The 14,920-nt window shown below is 39.0% G+C and overlaps 2 protein-coding genes and 1 long non-coding RNA gene across 5 annotated transcripts in view; 2 read left to right on the forward strand and 1 right to left on the reverse strand.

Moving 5' to 3' along the window:
- Window positions 1-7,102, reverse strand: part of mrps24 (mitochondrial ribosomal protein S24) — an 8,586-nt gene extending 1,484 nt beyond the window's left edge. The window contains exons 1-3 of one of the 3 annotated variants that reach the window (XM_032511168.1): window positions 6,761-7,097; window positions 5,511-5,579; window positions 4,864-4,975 (exon numbers count right to left, since the gene is read on the reverse strand). In XM_032511168.1, coding sequence (XP_032367059.1) covers window positions 4,864-4,975; window positions 5,511-5,579; window positions 6,761-6,799 — 220 coding nt within the window. In that variant the 5' untranslated portion in view covers window positions 6,800-7,097. Of the gene's footprint in view, window positions 1-4,863; window positions 4,976-5,510; window positions 5,580-6,760 lie in introns of all 3 variants that reach the window. The other 2 variants (XM_032511169.1, XM_032511170.1) reach the window with 2 other exon arrangements.
- Window positions 1,340-14,920, forward strand: part of LOC116686192 (uncharacterized) — an 18,617-nt gene continuing 5,036 nt past the window's right edge. The window contains exons 1-3 of the long non-coding RNA XR_004331174.1: window positions 1,340-1,351; window positions 6,470-6,479; window positions 7,292-7,299. This is a non-coding gene — a long non-coding RNA (uncharacterized LOC116686192). The remainder of the gene's footprint in view (window positions 1,352-6,469; window positions 6,480-7,291; window positions 7,300-14,920) is intronic.
- The window catches only part of nudcd3 (NudC domain containing 3), a 12,374-nt gene continuing 4,668 nt past the window's right edge, over window positions 7,215-14,920 (forward strand). Inside the window, exons 1-5 of the mRNA XM_032511162.1 lie at window positions 7,215-7,639; window positions 10,582-10,868; window positions 12,092-12,224; window positions 13,507-13,650; window positions 14,380-14,568. Of these exons, the coding sequence (XP_032367053.1) occupies window positions 7,442-7,639; window positions 10,582-10,868; window positions 12,092-12,224; window positions 13,507-13,650; window positions 14,380-14,568 (951 nt within the window). The 5' untranslated portion in view covers window positions 7,215-7,441. The remainder of the gene's footprint in view (window positions 7,640-10,581; window positions 10,869-12,091; window positions 12,225-13,506; window positions 13,651-14,379; window positions 14,569-14,920) is intronic.

The following is a 14,920-nucleotide window of genomic DNA, read 5'->3' on the forward strand; positions in this document are numbered from 1 at the left end:
TTTAAACCAATCACAATCGTCATGGGCGGTGCTAAGCACCGGCACGTAGCCGCTTAAAAAAAAAAAAGAAAAAAAAAAAAAGAGTGCGTGCGAGAGAAAACTCAGATTGGACAGATAGTCTAGCTAGCTGTCTGGATTTACCCTGCAGAGACCTGAGGACCAGGTAACCATAGTCCTCAGAAATCAGCCGCAGGTTAAAATTCCAACAAAAAGAAGGCAGAAGGAAACAGAAATCGGCAAAAATACACGCATGCAGTGGAATTTTCAATCCCAAAAGTATACGTAGATAGACTAGTGTCAAAGTAATTTATGGGGACAACAATTTTTTAATTGGTCCTTTATTAGCAAGCAGTACCTTTGGCACCTTCAATTCGTTCCATAAAAGTGCTGTTTTTGTGTTGACAAAATTCTGGAAATAACCTTCAGAGAGTGAAATAGACACTTTTTGTTAAGAGTAAGATCCTTTTTGATAACATGGAATACCATCACCAAAACTACTCCACACTCCATGTAAGTAATCACTACTTTTAGCGTGTATGAACCAGCATATTCCACCAGACTCCATGTAAGTAATCATACTTTAGCGGTTATAGAACCAGCATATTTCCACCAGACTCCATGTAAATAATCAGTACTTTTAGGTGTATAGAGCAGCATATCTCCACCAGACTCCATGTAAATAATCAGTACTTTTAGCGGTGTATAGAACCAGCATATTCCACCAGACTCCATGTAATAATCACTACTTTTAGCATGTATAGAGCAGCATATCTCACCAGACTCCATGTAATAATCAGTATTTTAGCGTGTATAGAACCAGCATTTTCCACCAGACTCCATGATAAAATCAACTACTTTTAGCGTGTATAGAACCAGCATTTCTCACCAGACTCCATGTAAATATCACTACTTTGTGGTGTTATAGAGCAGCATCTCCACCAGACTCCATGTAATAATCTCACTTTTAGCGGTATAGAGCAGCATATCTCCACCAGACTCATGTAAATAATCACTACTTTTAGCCTGTATAGAACCAGCAATTTCCCATATCTAAATGGGTGATTTAGGGTTTATTTCAACCAAACCAGAGCGGTGATTGTTTGAACAGTGAAAGACGAACCAAGATAAACAGTAATTTAGACTTCTTAAAACACACTTCATCAAAGCCGACAGAAACAAACTCAAACTAATTAACACCGTCTTGGTTCGTCTTTCCACTTTTCAAACATCACCACTCTGGTCTGGTTAAAAAACCCTAGTTCACCCATTTTATGTTGGAATATTCCAGGCTATACACGCTAAAAGTGCTGATATTTACATGGAGTCTGGTGGGTTTGGTGATGTTGGGGGTGTTTCATGTTAAACAAAACAGATCTTTTCTTTAACAAAAGGGATATATCTGTAGGGATCCTTCCATAGTGATGTCAGACACTTTTACAATTAATAATAATCTGAGGAAACTGAGATTATAGGTACTAGCATGTGTGTGTAGTTCCGGTGTAATGTGTAATAACAACAGAGTGTAATTTGTAATTTCGCCTTGCGGGTCTAATAAAGTATTCCATATATTAATATTTCTCGCTCAACTAGACCAATTTCAAAGATTTCGGTTATATTAGTCGTAGACACCAATGCTTGAGCCTTTCCCACATGTCCTTTTGTGTTTGTGTTCTTTTGAAGTCAGGCTGGAGAAATGTTACAATCATCAACAACTCAGATTCAAGTAGCATGGTCGTGCTCACTGGGTTCTGTGACAGCCATCCTTTGCGATGGGCGATGTGATGAGGAGGAAGTGCTTGTCATAGGTCAAAGGTTTGTCCTCCCCCCACCGGCACGGGCTGCTCGATTCTGGAAAACAAAAAAGAAAGAAATGGTGCAGCACGTCAGTAAAGAAAAAAGTCTTTAAATCTAGTAGCTCTCTAGCGTTCTTGATCCAAAAGCAAAGCATTATACATGCTTAATTACACCTTCAAATCCCAAAATAGAATGAATGTTGCACTAAAAGGACTGTAACTTTGGAAGATAACTACTACATTTCTCATATGGGAAAATAAGTCTTTTTTAACCCTCTGTGTTTTGGGTCAAATTTGACCCATTTTAAAAAAGTTTTCTAATCACAAATTGGGTTCTTTTACCAAAATTGTCAAAGAAGAGATATCGTGGTTGGTTCCACGCTACGCTCTTACATCTTTAATTCAATTGGGGGTTTATTCTAAAGTAATAGCATTGGGGGAAAATGGAAAAAAACAAAAGAACGTAAAAAAGTGTCAAAATGTAGGGGAAAGCTTCAAAATAGAGGGGGAAAATGATTAAAAACTTGGAAAAGAGTGACAAAATAAATGGACAAAACGGGACAAAATGGTTTTTTAACCTTGAGCACACTGCAGTGACGTGGAGGGCTCTGCATTGAGCCGGACCGGGCCAAAGCACTCTGCAGAGGGAAAACAGGAGCAAGAGAGAGGAGAAACACAACACATTATTATGACTAGTTTCTAAAAAAAACAGAAGGTAAAGTGCAGGTAAATATTAGGGGTCAGTAGGAGTTGAAATGTGTTCAGTTAATTGAAAACTCCAGTGCTGTACCGAGTAGTTTCCTTATCATTTCCGTTTCTAGCTGATTTAAACTGCACATCTCAGAGGTAAATATTGTACTTTGTACTCCTCTGACAGCTTTAATCCCCTTGATCCCACCACCATCATAGACTGATGGACTCTCTCTCCCTCCTCACACCTGCACTCGATGTATATGCAATTATAATGATCACCGCACTGCTGTGTTACTAGGTAACAACTGTTTATATCTGCACTGCAATACTTACATTGACTGGTATTTCAATTTGCACTGCCGAATGGTTATTTACAGTACCAATGTGTTACATGTACATCTGCAATACCGTACTTTAACTGTAATTTGGAATACTTTCCAATGCATTCAATTCAGATAGCTTCTGCCAAACTTATTTGTACTACCTTTAAATCATGTATAATGCTTATTTTAGCCTAACTTATTTATAATATCGATGTGTAAAAATTCTGTTGTTTAGTAATATCCACTGTTACTATATTCGTACATTCCAGCTGAAATCTTGTTCACAATACTTGTTATCTTTATATTATCCTGCACTTATGGAGCAGTGTATATCCTGCACCTGCTGCTATTGCACTTCATGTTAGACCCAAACTGCATTTCGTTGCCTTGTACCTGTGTAACGACAATAAAGTGACCCTGCAGAGACCTGAGGACCAGGTAACCATAGTCCTCAGAAATCAGCCGCAGGTTAAAATTCCAACAAAAAGAAGGCAGAAGGAAACAGAAATCGGCAAAAATACACGCATGCAGTGGAATTTTCAATCCCAAAAGTAATACGTTAGATAGACTAGTGTCAAAGTAATTTATGGGGACAACAATTTTTTTAATTGGTCCTTTATTTAGCAAGCAGTACCTTTGGGCACCTTCAATTTCCGTCCATTAAAAGTGCTGTTTTTGTGTTTGACAAAATTCTGGAAATAATCCCTTCAGAGAGTGAAATAGACCTTTTTGTTAAGAGTAAGATCCTTTTTGCATAACATGGAATACCATCACCAAACTACTCCACACTCCATGTAAGTAATCACTACTTTTAGCGTGTATAGAACCAGCATATTTCCACCAGACTCCATGTAAGTAATCACTACTTTTAGCGTGTATAGAACCAGCATATTCCACCAGACTCCATGTAAATATCAGTACTTTAGGTGTATAGAGCAGCATATCTCACAGACTCCATGTAAATAATCAGTACTTTTAGCGTGTATAGAAACAGCATATTTCACCCGACTCCATGTAAATAATCACTACTTTAGCATGTATAGACGCAGTATCTCCACCAGACTCCATGTAAATAATCAGTACTTTTAGCGTGTATAGAACCAGCATTTTCCACGAATCCATGTAAAACACTACTTTTAGCGTGTATAGAACCAGCATTTTCCACCAGACTCCATGTAAATAATCATACTTTAGTGTGTATAGAGCAGCCTATCTCCACCAGACTCCATGTAATAATCTCTACTTTTAGCGTGTATAGAGCAGCATATCTCCACCAGACTCCATGTAAATAATCACTACTTTTAGCCTGTATAGAACCAGCATATTTCCATATCTAAATGGGTGAATTTAGGGTTTATTTCAACCAAACCAGAGCGGTGATTGTTTGAACAGTGAAAAGACGAACCAAGATAAACAGTAATTTAGACTTCTTAAAACACACTTCATTCAAAGCCGACAGAAACAAACTCAAACTAATTAACACCGTCTTGGTTCGTCTTTCCACTTTTCCAACAATCACCACTCTGGTCTGGTTTAAATAAACCCTTAGTTCACCCAATTTTATGTTGGAATATTCCAGGTCTATACACGCTAAAAGTGCTGATTATTTACATGGAGTCTGGTGGGTTTGGTGATGTTGGGGCTGTTTCATGTTAAACAAAACAGATCTTTCTCTTTAACAAAAAGGTATATATCTGTAGGGATCCTTTCCATAGTGATGTCAGACACTTTTACAATTAATTAATAATCTGAGGAAACTGACGATTTATAGGTACTAAGCATGTGTGTGTAGTTCCGTGTGTAATGTGTGTAATAACAACAGAGTGTAATTTGTAATTTCGCCTTGCGGGTCTAATAAAGTATCCATTATTATTAATATTTCTCGCTCAAAACTAGACCAATTTCAAAGATTTCGGTTATTATTAGTTACGTAGACACCAATGCTTTGAGCCTTTCCCACATGTCCTTTTGTGTTTGTGTTTCTTTTTGAAGTCAGGCTGGAGAAATGTTACATCATCAACAACTCTAGATTCAAGTAGCATGGTCGTGCTCACTGGTGTTCTGTGACAGCCATCCTTTGCGATGGGCGATGTGATGAGGAGGAAGTGCTTGCTCATAGGTCAAAGGTTTGTCTCCTTTCCCCACTCGGACACGGGCTGCTCGATTCTGGAAAACAAAAAAGAAAGAAATGGTGCAGAACGTCAGTAAAGAAAAAAGTCTTTAACTCTCTAGTAGCTCTCTAGCGTTCTTGATCCAAAAGCAAAGCATTCATACATGCTTAATTACACCTTCAAATCCCAAATATGTAATGAATGTTGCACTAAAAGGACTGTAACTTTGGAAGATAACTACTACATTTTCTCATATGGGAAAATAAGTCTTTTTTAACCCTCCTGTTGTCTTTGGGTCAAATTTGACCCATTTTAAAAAAGTTTCTACATCACAAATTTGGGTTCTTTTAACCAAATTGTCAAAGAAGATATCGTGGTTGGTTCCACGCTACGCTCTTACACTCTTTAATTCAATTTGGGTGTTTTATTCTAAAGTAATAGCATTTGGGGGAAAAAATGACAAAAGAACGTTAAAAAAAAGTGTCAAAAATGTAGGGGAAAGCTTCAAAATAGAGGGGGGAAAATTGATAAAAACTTGGAAAAGAGTGACAAAATAAATGGACAAAACAGGGACAAAATTGTTTTTTAACCTTGCAGCACACTGCAGTGACGTGGAGGGCTCTGCATAATGAGCCGGACCGGGCCAAAGCACTCTGCAGAGGAAAACAGGAGCAAGAGAGAGGAGAAACACAACACATTATTATGACTAGTTTCTAAAAAAAAAACAGAAGGTAAAGTTGCAGGTAAATATTAGGGGTCAGTAGGAGTTGAAATGATGTTCAGTTAATTGAAAACTCCAGTGCTGTACTCGAGTAGTTTTTCCTTATCATTTCCGTTTCTATGCTGATTTAAACTTGCACATCTCAGAGGTAAATATTGTACTTTGTACTCCTCTGACAGCTTTAATCCTCCTTGATCCCACTCCCCATCATAGACTGATGGACTCTCCTCTCCCTCCTCACACCTGCCTCCATCTTGTTATCTGCAATACTATAATGATCACCTGCACTGCTGACTGTTACTAGAGTAACAACTGTTTATATCTGCATCTTGCACTACTTACATTGACTGGTATTTCAATTTGCACTGCCGACTGTTTATTTACAGTACCAATTGTTTACATGTACATCTGCAATACCGTACTTTAACTGTAATTTGGAATTACTTTCCACTGCACTTCAATTCAGATAGCTTCTGCCCAAACTTTATTTGTACTACCTTTAAATCCATTGTATAATGCTTATTTTAGCCTAACTTATTATATATATATCGATGTGTAAAAATTCTGTTTTTAGTAATATCCACCTGTTTACTATATTCAGTACATATCCAGCTGTAAATCTTGTTCACAATACTTGTTATCTTTATATTATCCTGCACTTATGGAGCCAGTGTATATCCTGCACCTGCTGCTATTGCACTTCATGTTAGACCCAAACTGCATTTCGTTGCCTTGTACCTGTGTAACGACAATAAAGTTGAATCTAATCTAATTTAATCTAATTTAGTTACGTCTTAGATGACAATATTTCCTCCCCTTCCTGTCCAGTGAAAACCCCGTATCTCCAGATGTTAGATGATAAACTGAGGAGCGATATGTACTTTCATGTTGAGTGCATGGACTGTATTTTATTAATATTAACAGTCTATGGTTGAGGGACTTTGTTAGACGTTTAACATGAGACCGGAAGCTAACGTTATAGGTTAAACCGTTAGCTTCTAAATGAACACACACTCAAGCTGTAACGTTACAGCTGATAAAGCAGAGCCCGCAGATATGTTAACATGTTAAAATGAGTTCATAGAAAGGTATTAAACGGTTAAATATAGTTAAACTTACCAGCACGCTCCCTGTGCTGCTCAAGGACGCCGCCGCCATGTTTTTTGAATATTAAACGTAAGAGGCGTAGAGAGCTAAGACTATTTTCTCAAATTCGTGACTATTCCGTTGTTTTAACATGTAATTAAAACTGAAACACTCAACTGAATATAACTCGTGTTAAAATGAGTCCAAATGAGTTTGTCTAAGGTGAGCAATGCCGTATACTGGAACTGTTTATCCAACTGCCGGGCGTCTGTTTCCCCCGGGCAACTGTTGACACGTACCAACCGGATAAAGACAAAGTAAAAGAACAGCTAGCTATAAAGATAGTTATAATAGCGATTATCGATGTTAGAGTTAATAGTCTTTCTATTTTATTTTTTATTTTTGTGTGATTAATTAAGTCGAACCAAACGTGTTTTTGTTTTAAAATGGATTCATTTAAATATTAAATGGAATGGAATTTATTTACGCGTTCGGTCTGTAGAAGAAGGTGCACTTATTTTGAAAAGCTGACACGGGAAGTGTCACTATTTGTTCTAGAAGGAGAAACACAGGTGCTAAAAAACAGTTTCCCAGCGACTCCCACTTGTTTTATGAACTTATATTTCGTGACGCAGGCTCTTTTTCTCGGTCTCGAGCTCGTCGGTTGGGGGTACTTCGACGGTTGGTGAAGACGGTTAACCGTTAGAAGCCGTCATGGCGTCGCCTCTGCAGATGACAGAGATGTACGACAACGCTCTGCTCGGGATCCTGCAGCACGTCGGAAACATCCAGGACTTCCTCCAGGTCTACTTCGGGTTTCTGTACCGCAAGACGGACTTCTACCGCCTGCTGTCGGGTCCCAGCGAGAAGATGGGCTTCCCCCCCGGGGTGGCGGAGAAGATGGTGTTTAAGGTGAAGTCTTTTTGGGGGGGTTTTCAGGGGACATTCTAAAACGCTTAACGTGAAAAAGCTTAACGTGGTTTTAATGTACTTAAACAACGATCCATCATCACCATATTTACCGTGGCCACATCTGGTCACGAACACTTAAGCCTGTCAAAAAACCCAAACTGAAATCCAACGGTTGTAGACGTTAGCTCACGTTGACGTTTTCTTCTTCATTGGTGTCTAAGGCGAGTTTGGTGTATGGTGTATGGTGTATAGTATGGTGGTTTAACGCACCTAAACAATAATCAATTATCGCCAAATTTCTCTCTCATATTGATCCTTATAACCAGTGAAAACTGTCAAAAAATCTAACCCAAAATCCAATTATTATGGACGTTAGCGGACATTAAGCGTGTCTGCTAAGGGATATTGTGTGGAAAAACTTAACTGAATGTAAAAACTTAACTGAATGTACATTCATAAGTTTTCACTGGTTATGAGGAGCAATATGAGAGAGAAATATGGTGATAATTGATCGTTGTTTAGGTTCATTAAACCACGTTAAGCTTTTTCACGTTAAGCTTTTTCTTTACAATATCCCTTAATGAAGCAGACACGCTTAATGTCAGCTAACGTCCATAATAACAGGACTTTGGGTTAGATTTTTGGACAGTTTTCACTGGTTATGATTGTCAATATGAGAGAGAAATTTGGTAATCATTGATTATTGTTTAGGAACATTAAACCACGTTAAGCATTTTAAAATGTCCCGGTTTTCAGTGCCAAGGCAACATGGGAACGAGCCAATTCCACTTCTTAACCCTCGTGTTGACTTCCCCTTTAACCATGAAATTGTCCTTCCAGGTCCAAATTGGATTTTGTTTTGTGCTTTTTCCATGTTTTTGTCGTTTTTGTCTGATTTATTTGTCACTTTTTGGCGCTTTAAAAAAAAAAAAAAAAAAAACCTGAGCTGGTTTAATAACAGGTTTCACACTTATTCTTGGAATTCACGGTCAACAAAGCTCATTTATATCACATTATACGTACGTTTTTAGTTAAAAAGGCAGAAATCATGGATTATTTTGACTAATAGTTAAGATCAGAGGATGCTGAGTGGATCTCAGACGGGTAGATGTCAAAGTTTAGTCTGGATACTGGTTTGAAACCATTAAAAAAAAGATTTCAAACACCCGACAACTTCAATCAAAGTAAATCATTAATTTTACCTGAAGAATGTCGTATTGAATCATCCAGGTTAGTTTTGGGCAATTTGGTTGAAAGAAATCTTATATTTCTGATATAAAAGACTTTGAAATTTGACCCATTTTATATCATAACTATGGGTTTCTTTGAACAAAATTGCCCCAAAATAACATGAATTCGTTGTATTAAACATTCTTGACAGGTAAAATTTGTGATTACTTTTGTTGAATTATGGTTGTTTTTTCTATTTTATAACATTTTAAATAATCTGTGATCCACTCAACATTGTTTGATCTCAACTATCAGTCAAAAATAATCCACAATTAAGCAAAATAAATAGTATTGTCTCATTTAAATGATGTTTATTGACAATGTTTTTTTTTTTTTAAAGTGTCAAAAAATCTGGGAAAAAGAGCCAAATAAAGTTAATTTGCAATTTTGACCTGGAAGGATTTCAATGTCTACGGGAGACAACAACACGGGATGAGTTATTTAACTGTTTGTGTGACAGTCTGTGCGTCTTTTATATTATAATATCAATATATTATTTATAATATATTGATATTATTTGCCACTTAACATTCACAACATAGTTTAACCCTCCTGTTGTCCTCGGGTCAAATTGACCCGTTGTCCTATATCAATGTTCTTTTTACTTCCCCAAAATAACATGATTGATTCCTCATAACGCTCTTTGCCAAGTACAAATCTCTACTTTCATTAATTTTGGGTCTTATTCAATTTTATAGCATTTGGTGAGAAAAAAGTGAAGTGTTTTTTGAAATAGTATTGAGTAAAAGTTGACATATTCCAGTCTGTGATTATCATCAACATCCATTCCTTTAATTTTAGTCTCAATAATTCCTAATTTCTGCTTTTCTAACTCAAACATTAGGTATAATTTCCTCTAAATGACGTTTATTGACCATAAACTCCCAAAAAATAACTGTAAAACTAAAGTTAATAAGTTAGTGTTACGTAGTGTTAAACGTCAGAAAAAGTGACAAACATTGAAAAAATGTGTTTGGAAAAAAGGGACAAAAAACATAACAACTTAAAAAACCATTTGATTAAAAAGCGTAAAAACTAAAGTGTTGACGGGAAGACAACTTAGCTTTGAGCTTAGTTTAGGTTCCCGCCTGTAACTGACGATTTTAAAGCAGAGTCTGTATTTTCTGTATTTCAAGAGCAAGACGAACACATCAGCAACAGCTAGTGGACTTCCTCCTCTTATAGCCCACTCCGTGGCTTGCTGCTCAATCACAGGAGCACTTTCAGTGATGGACTCATTCTCCCAAAATGCACCACAGAGCGCCACAGGAAGTCATTCCTGCCTGTGGCCATCAAACTTTATAACTCCTCCCTCTGAGTGTCTGTGTGTCACACACTCAGAGGTTAAAACTGGACAATATTATCTGTTTTGTGCAATAACACTGAAATGTGGGCAATACTCAACTGCTATTATTATTATTATTATTATTATTATTATTATTATCTTTATTATTATTACTTTTCACCATTGCGACACCTTAATTATGCCAATTATGTAAATACTGTATCATAACATTCCTTTAACTATGTAAATATCCACACTCCTCATATTTCTTTATTTATATTTCTACTCTGATATTTCTACTATTTGTGCAACTGCAACACAGAGTTTCCCTGCGGGGATCAATACAGTATTTCTGGTTCTGGTTCTGGTTCTGGTTCTGATTCTGATTTACACTGGTCTGTAATAATCTTGTGTTCTCCCTCTTCAGACGTTCAAGCTGTTTGAGAAGCTGGCGGAGCACGACCGAGAGCGGCTGCAGAGCGAGCTGCAGAAGAGAGAGGAGGGTCTCTGTGCCCCCCCGGCGGTTCAGGAGCTGGAGATCAGGGACCAGGAGGAGCCGGGCACAGAGGAGGGCTCTCCCGGGGAGGGTCCTGCTCCTCCTTCCTCCTCGGGAGCTACCGCTGACCCCCCACCCGACAGGGGCGGCGTTGGTGGTCCGGGTCCGGTGGCTCGGGGAGACCAGGAGGCTGCAGCCGGGGAGACCCCAACAGAAAAGTGAGTTGCCGTTATCCAACAAATCAACTGGTTTTTATTGGTGAATCAAGTCTGTGTAATCATCAGTTACTATTTACGATTTATTTAAAGTTTAGCCTTCGTTCAATATTTACTGTTTAACAGAAAAAAAAATCTAAAAATATGTGGTCAAACATTTCATGGAGCATTATCACCTGAGACATCATCCAAACGGCTCTATATTCATATGCATGAGTACAACATGGATATGAGTGTTTTGTTTCTTTTATACGCATGGAGCATTAGTCAAACAGAGTACTCATTCCAATAAAAGAAATCAATACTTTCCCTTTAAATGGAAATTTCTGATACACCTCAGGTCAACAGCAGCATCTATATGTAACACCCTCTAAAAAAATAAATTAAACATCCATTGAATAGATATATATATATATATATATATATATATATATATATATATATATATATATAGTGACTTAACAGACATCTATGTAGATAACAATCTTCCAAATTATCACTTTAAATTCTGGAAATGAATTTAAAATGCATAGAAGGGGAAGACATTAGAGCACAAACATTTTGACCTATCATCGGTTCTTTATAGGCACAGGCCGATTAAAAAGAGATTATAAAGAGTCGTCCAGGACAGAAACTGCAGTTTAGTAATCGTCTCCCTGCCGATGTGCAGTGTGTTTTTAAAAATTAAACAAATTGTGTTCAATGCGGGAAAAAAGTTGTTTTACCCAGACATGTCAAATGATTACAATTTAAATTGTTAAATTACTTTTTCTATGACTGTTATTGTTTTCTCTTCATTTTAACCCCAACCGGTCGTCAGACACCGCCTACCAAGAGCCCAGGTCTGGGTCTGGGTCTGGGCCTGGGCCTGGGCCTGGGTCTGTGTCTGGGTCTGTGTCTGGGTCTGTCCCAGGTTTCTTCCTAAAAGGGAGTTTTTCCTCACCACTGTGGCACTGTTGCTTGCTCTGGAGGAAACTACTAGACCTGTTGGGTCCTTGTAAATTCTGGAGTGTGGTCTAGACCTGCTCTATCTGGAAAGGGTCTCCAGATAACTCTTGTTATGAATTGATACTGTAAATAAAATTGAATTGAAAGCTGTCATTACAATCGAGTGAAACTGTGAGACCGTGATATTTTTGTTGATGGTTGTCATGCTGTCAGAAACTCATGGCGGCCCATGCCTCGTTAATAACAGATTTTTTTGTACATGTGTGTGTTCCTGTCAGGACTCAGGAGAAGTTCCAGGCGGACCCCGACAGTTACAACGGGGCTGTGAGGGAAAACTACAGCTGGTCTCAGGACTACACGGACGTGGAGGTCCGAGTGTTTGTGCCCAAGACGGTTGTTAAAGGCCGACAGGTAAACACGGTCAATAGTTTAAGATGTATTTATTTATTAGGACACGTCACATTAATCAACATTGCTGTAAATGGGACAACTTCTGGGACAACAAGCAAACTCCACACAGAAAGGTCCCGCCCAGACCGGGGATCGAACTCTGCTGTGCTTAGTCGCTGTGAGGCGGCAGTGGTCATAGTGGTCCCCTAATACTGTATCTGAAGTCTCTTTATATAGACCTTAGTGGTCCCTAATACTGTATCTGAAGTCTCTTTTATATAGACCTAGTGGTCCCCTAATACTGTATCTGAAGTCTCTTTATATAGACCTTAGTGGTCCCTAATACTGTTCTGAATGTCTCTTTATAAGACCTTAGTGGTCCTAATACTGTATCTGAAGTCTCTTTATATAGACCTTAGTGGTCCCTAATACGTATCTGAAGTCTTTTTTATAGACCTTATGGGTCCCCTAATACTGTTCTGAAGTCTCTTTTATATAGACCTTAGTGGTCCCTAATACTGTATCTGAAGTCTCTTTTATATAGACCTTAGTGGTCCCCTAATACTGTATCTTAAGTCTCTTTATATAGACCTTAGGGGTCCCCTAATACTGTATCTGAAGTCTCTTTTAATATAGACCTTAGTGGTCCCTATACTGTATCTGAAGTCTCTTTTATATAGACCTAGTGGTCCCTAATACTGTATCTGAAGTCTCTTTTATATAGACCTTAGTGGTCCCCTAATACTGTATCTGAAGTCTCTTTTATATAGACCTTAGTGGTCCCCTAATAACCTCCTGTTGTCCTCGGGTCAAATTTGACCCTTTAAAAAATGACTATATCTCAAATATGAGATTCTTTTGAACCAAATTACCACAAAAAATGGATTGGATTCCTTCCAACGCTCTTTATAAATACAACTGATCACTTTCATTCCTCTGATCTTAACTATTAGTCAAAATAATTCATAATTTCTGCTTTCTTTACTCAAATATTATGTATAATTTTATATAAATGAGGGTTATTGACCATGAATTCCAAATAGTAGTGTAAATCTAGTAAGGTGATGTTAATGAAAACTAAAAAAAAAAGTCTGAAAAAGGGACAAAAATGTCAATTTTCTGTCTATTTTGACCCGAAAGGACAACACAAGGGTTAAATAAATGTGTTGCTACCTTGTTGTTGGGGCCCCGGTCTATTCCACCACCTGTCGTATCGGGAGTACGGGTCCCCCTCCAGTGATTGTAGTTGTGTCTCATTACATGTCGCGTCCCGCTGTCCCGCTGTCCCGCTGTCTGTCCTCAGGTCAGAGTCAGTCTGCAGACCGGCAGCTTGCAGGTGTGTGTGAGGGAGGGAGCCGAGGAGAAGACACTGATGGAGGGACAGTTCACCCACAAGATCAACACTGAGAACTCCCTGTGGAGTCTGGAGCCTGGACACTGCGTGGTGGTGAGCACACACACACACACACACACAGGACACACCACACAACACACACACACACCACACACACAGGAACAGCAATACACCACACACACACTCCAGCACAAGAAAATACACACACACACACCAACAGACACACAGAAACATACACAACCAACACACACACACAGCACACACAACACACACACACAACACACACCCACACACACACACACGACGCAGCAGCATGGAGACACCAACACACACACAAACAACACCACCACACACACAAGACACACAGCCTGAGACACACACACAACACACACCACACACATACAGGCACACAAAACAAACAAACACAACACACGCAAACGACACAAACCCAACACACACACACACCAACACACACACAGACACAAGCAGCAGACTACCACACACACACACACAAACACACACAAACACACACACCAAACAACACACACACACACACACCAGCACGCACAAACAAAACACACAAAAAACACCCCACACACACACAACACACACACACAGACAGCGCAGCCTGGGAGACACACACAGCACACACACACACACAAACAACAAACACACCAACAACACACACACAGGCACACAAAACAACACACACACACAGAAAACAACACACACACACACAACACACCACACGTGATGTTTTTTTTTTGTCCGACTTTTCAAATGAACAGCTTTTTAGTTTAACTCGCCGTCTTTGGCCTCCAGCTGTCGCTCAGCAAGACCTCGGAGGTTTGGTGGAACGCGGTGCTGAAAGGAGAACAGGAGATCGACATCGACAAAATCAACCGCGAACGCTCCATGGCAACGGTTGACGAGGAGGAGCACGCCGTTCTGGACCGACTCTCCTTCGACTACCACCAGAAGCTGCAGGGCAAACCCCAGAGTCACGAAATGGTGAGGGCACGACTCAACACTAACTGATGAGCAGCGGTGGGAAGTAACTAAGGACCTTAACCCTCTGAGCCCGAGACACTCGCCCACGAGTAAAAACGTACCTCTGATTCATAGTTTAATAACTTTTGAACCATACGAAGCAATTTAATCACTTTCGTCGTTTCGTTTAATCCTGACGTTTTCGGGCTTTACGGCGGTCTTTTCGGGTTTCTAGCCTTACAGGGGATTTTCTATCCCGCTGGAACTTCAGCCTCTTTGGGCTTTAAATCCATACTGTATATCCAAGATTGATCACTTTATGTCCCTAATTCATCGCGTTTTGGCTCATTTCTGCCGCTGGCTCGCTCCTCCG

The sequence above is a fragment of the Etheostoma spectabile genome, unplaced genomic scaffold, assembly GCF_008692095.1.
Source record: "Etheostoma spectabile isolate EspeVRDwgs_2016 unplaced genomic scaffold, UIUC_Espe_1.0 scaffold325, whole genome shotgun sequence".
NCBI lineage: Eukaryota > Metazoa > Chordata > Actinopteri > Perciformes > Percidae > Etheostoma > Etheostoma spectabile.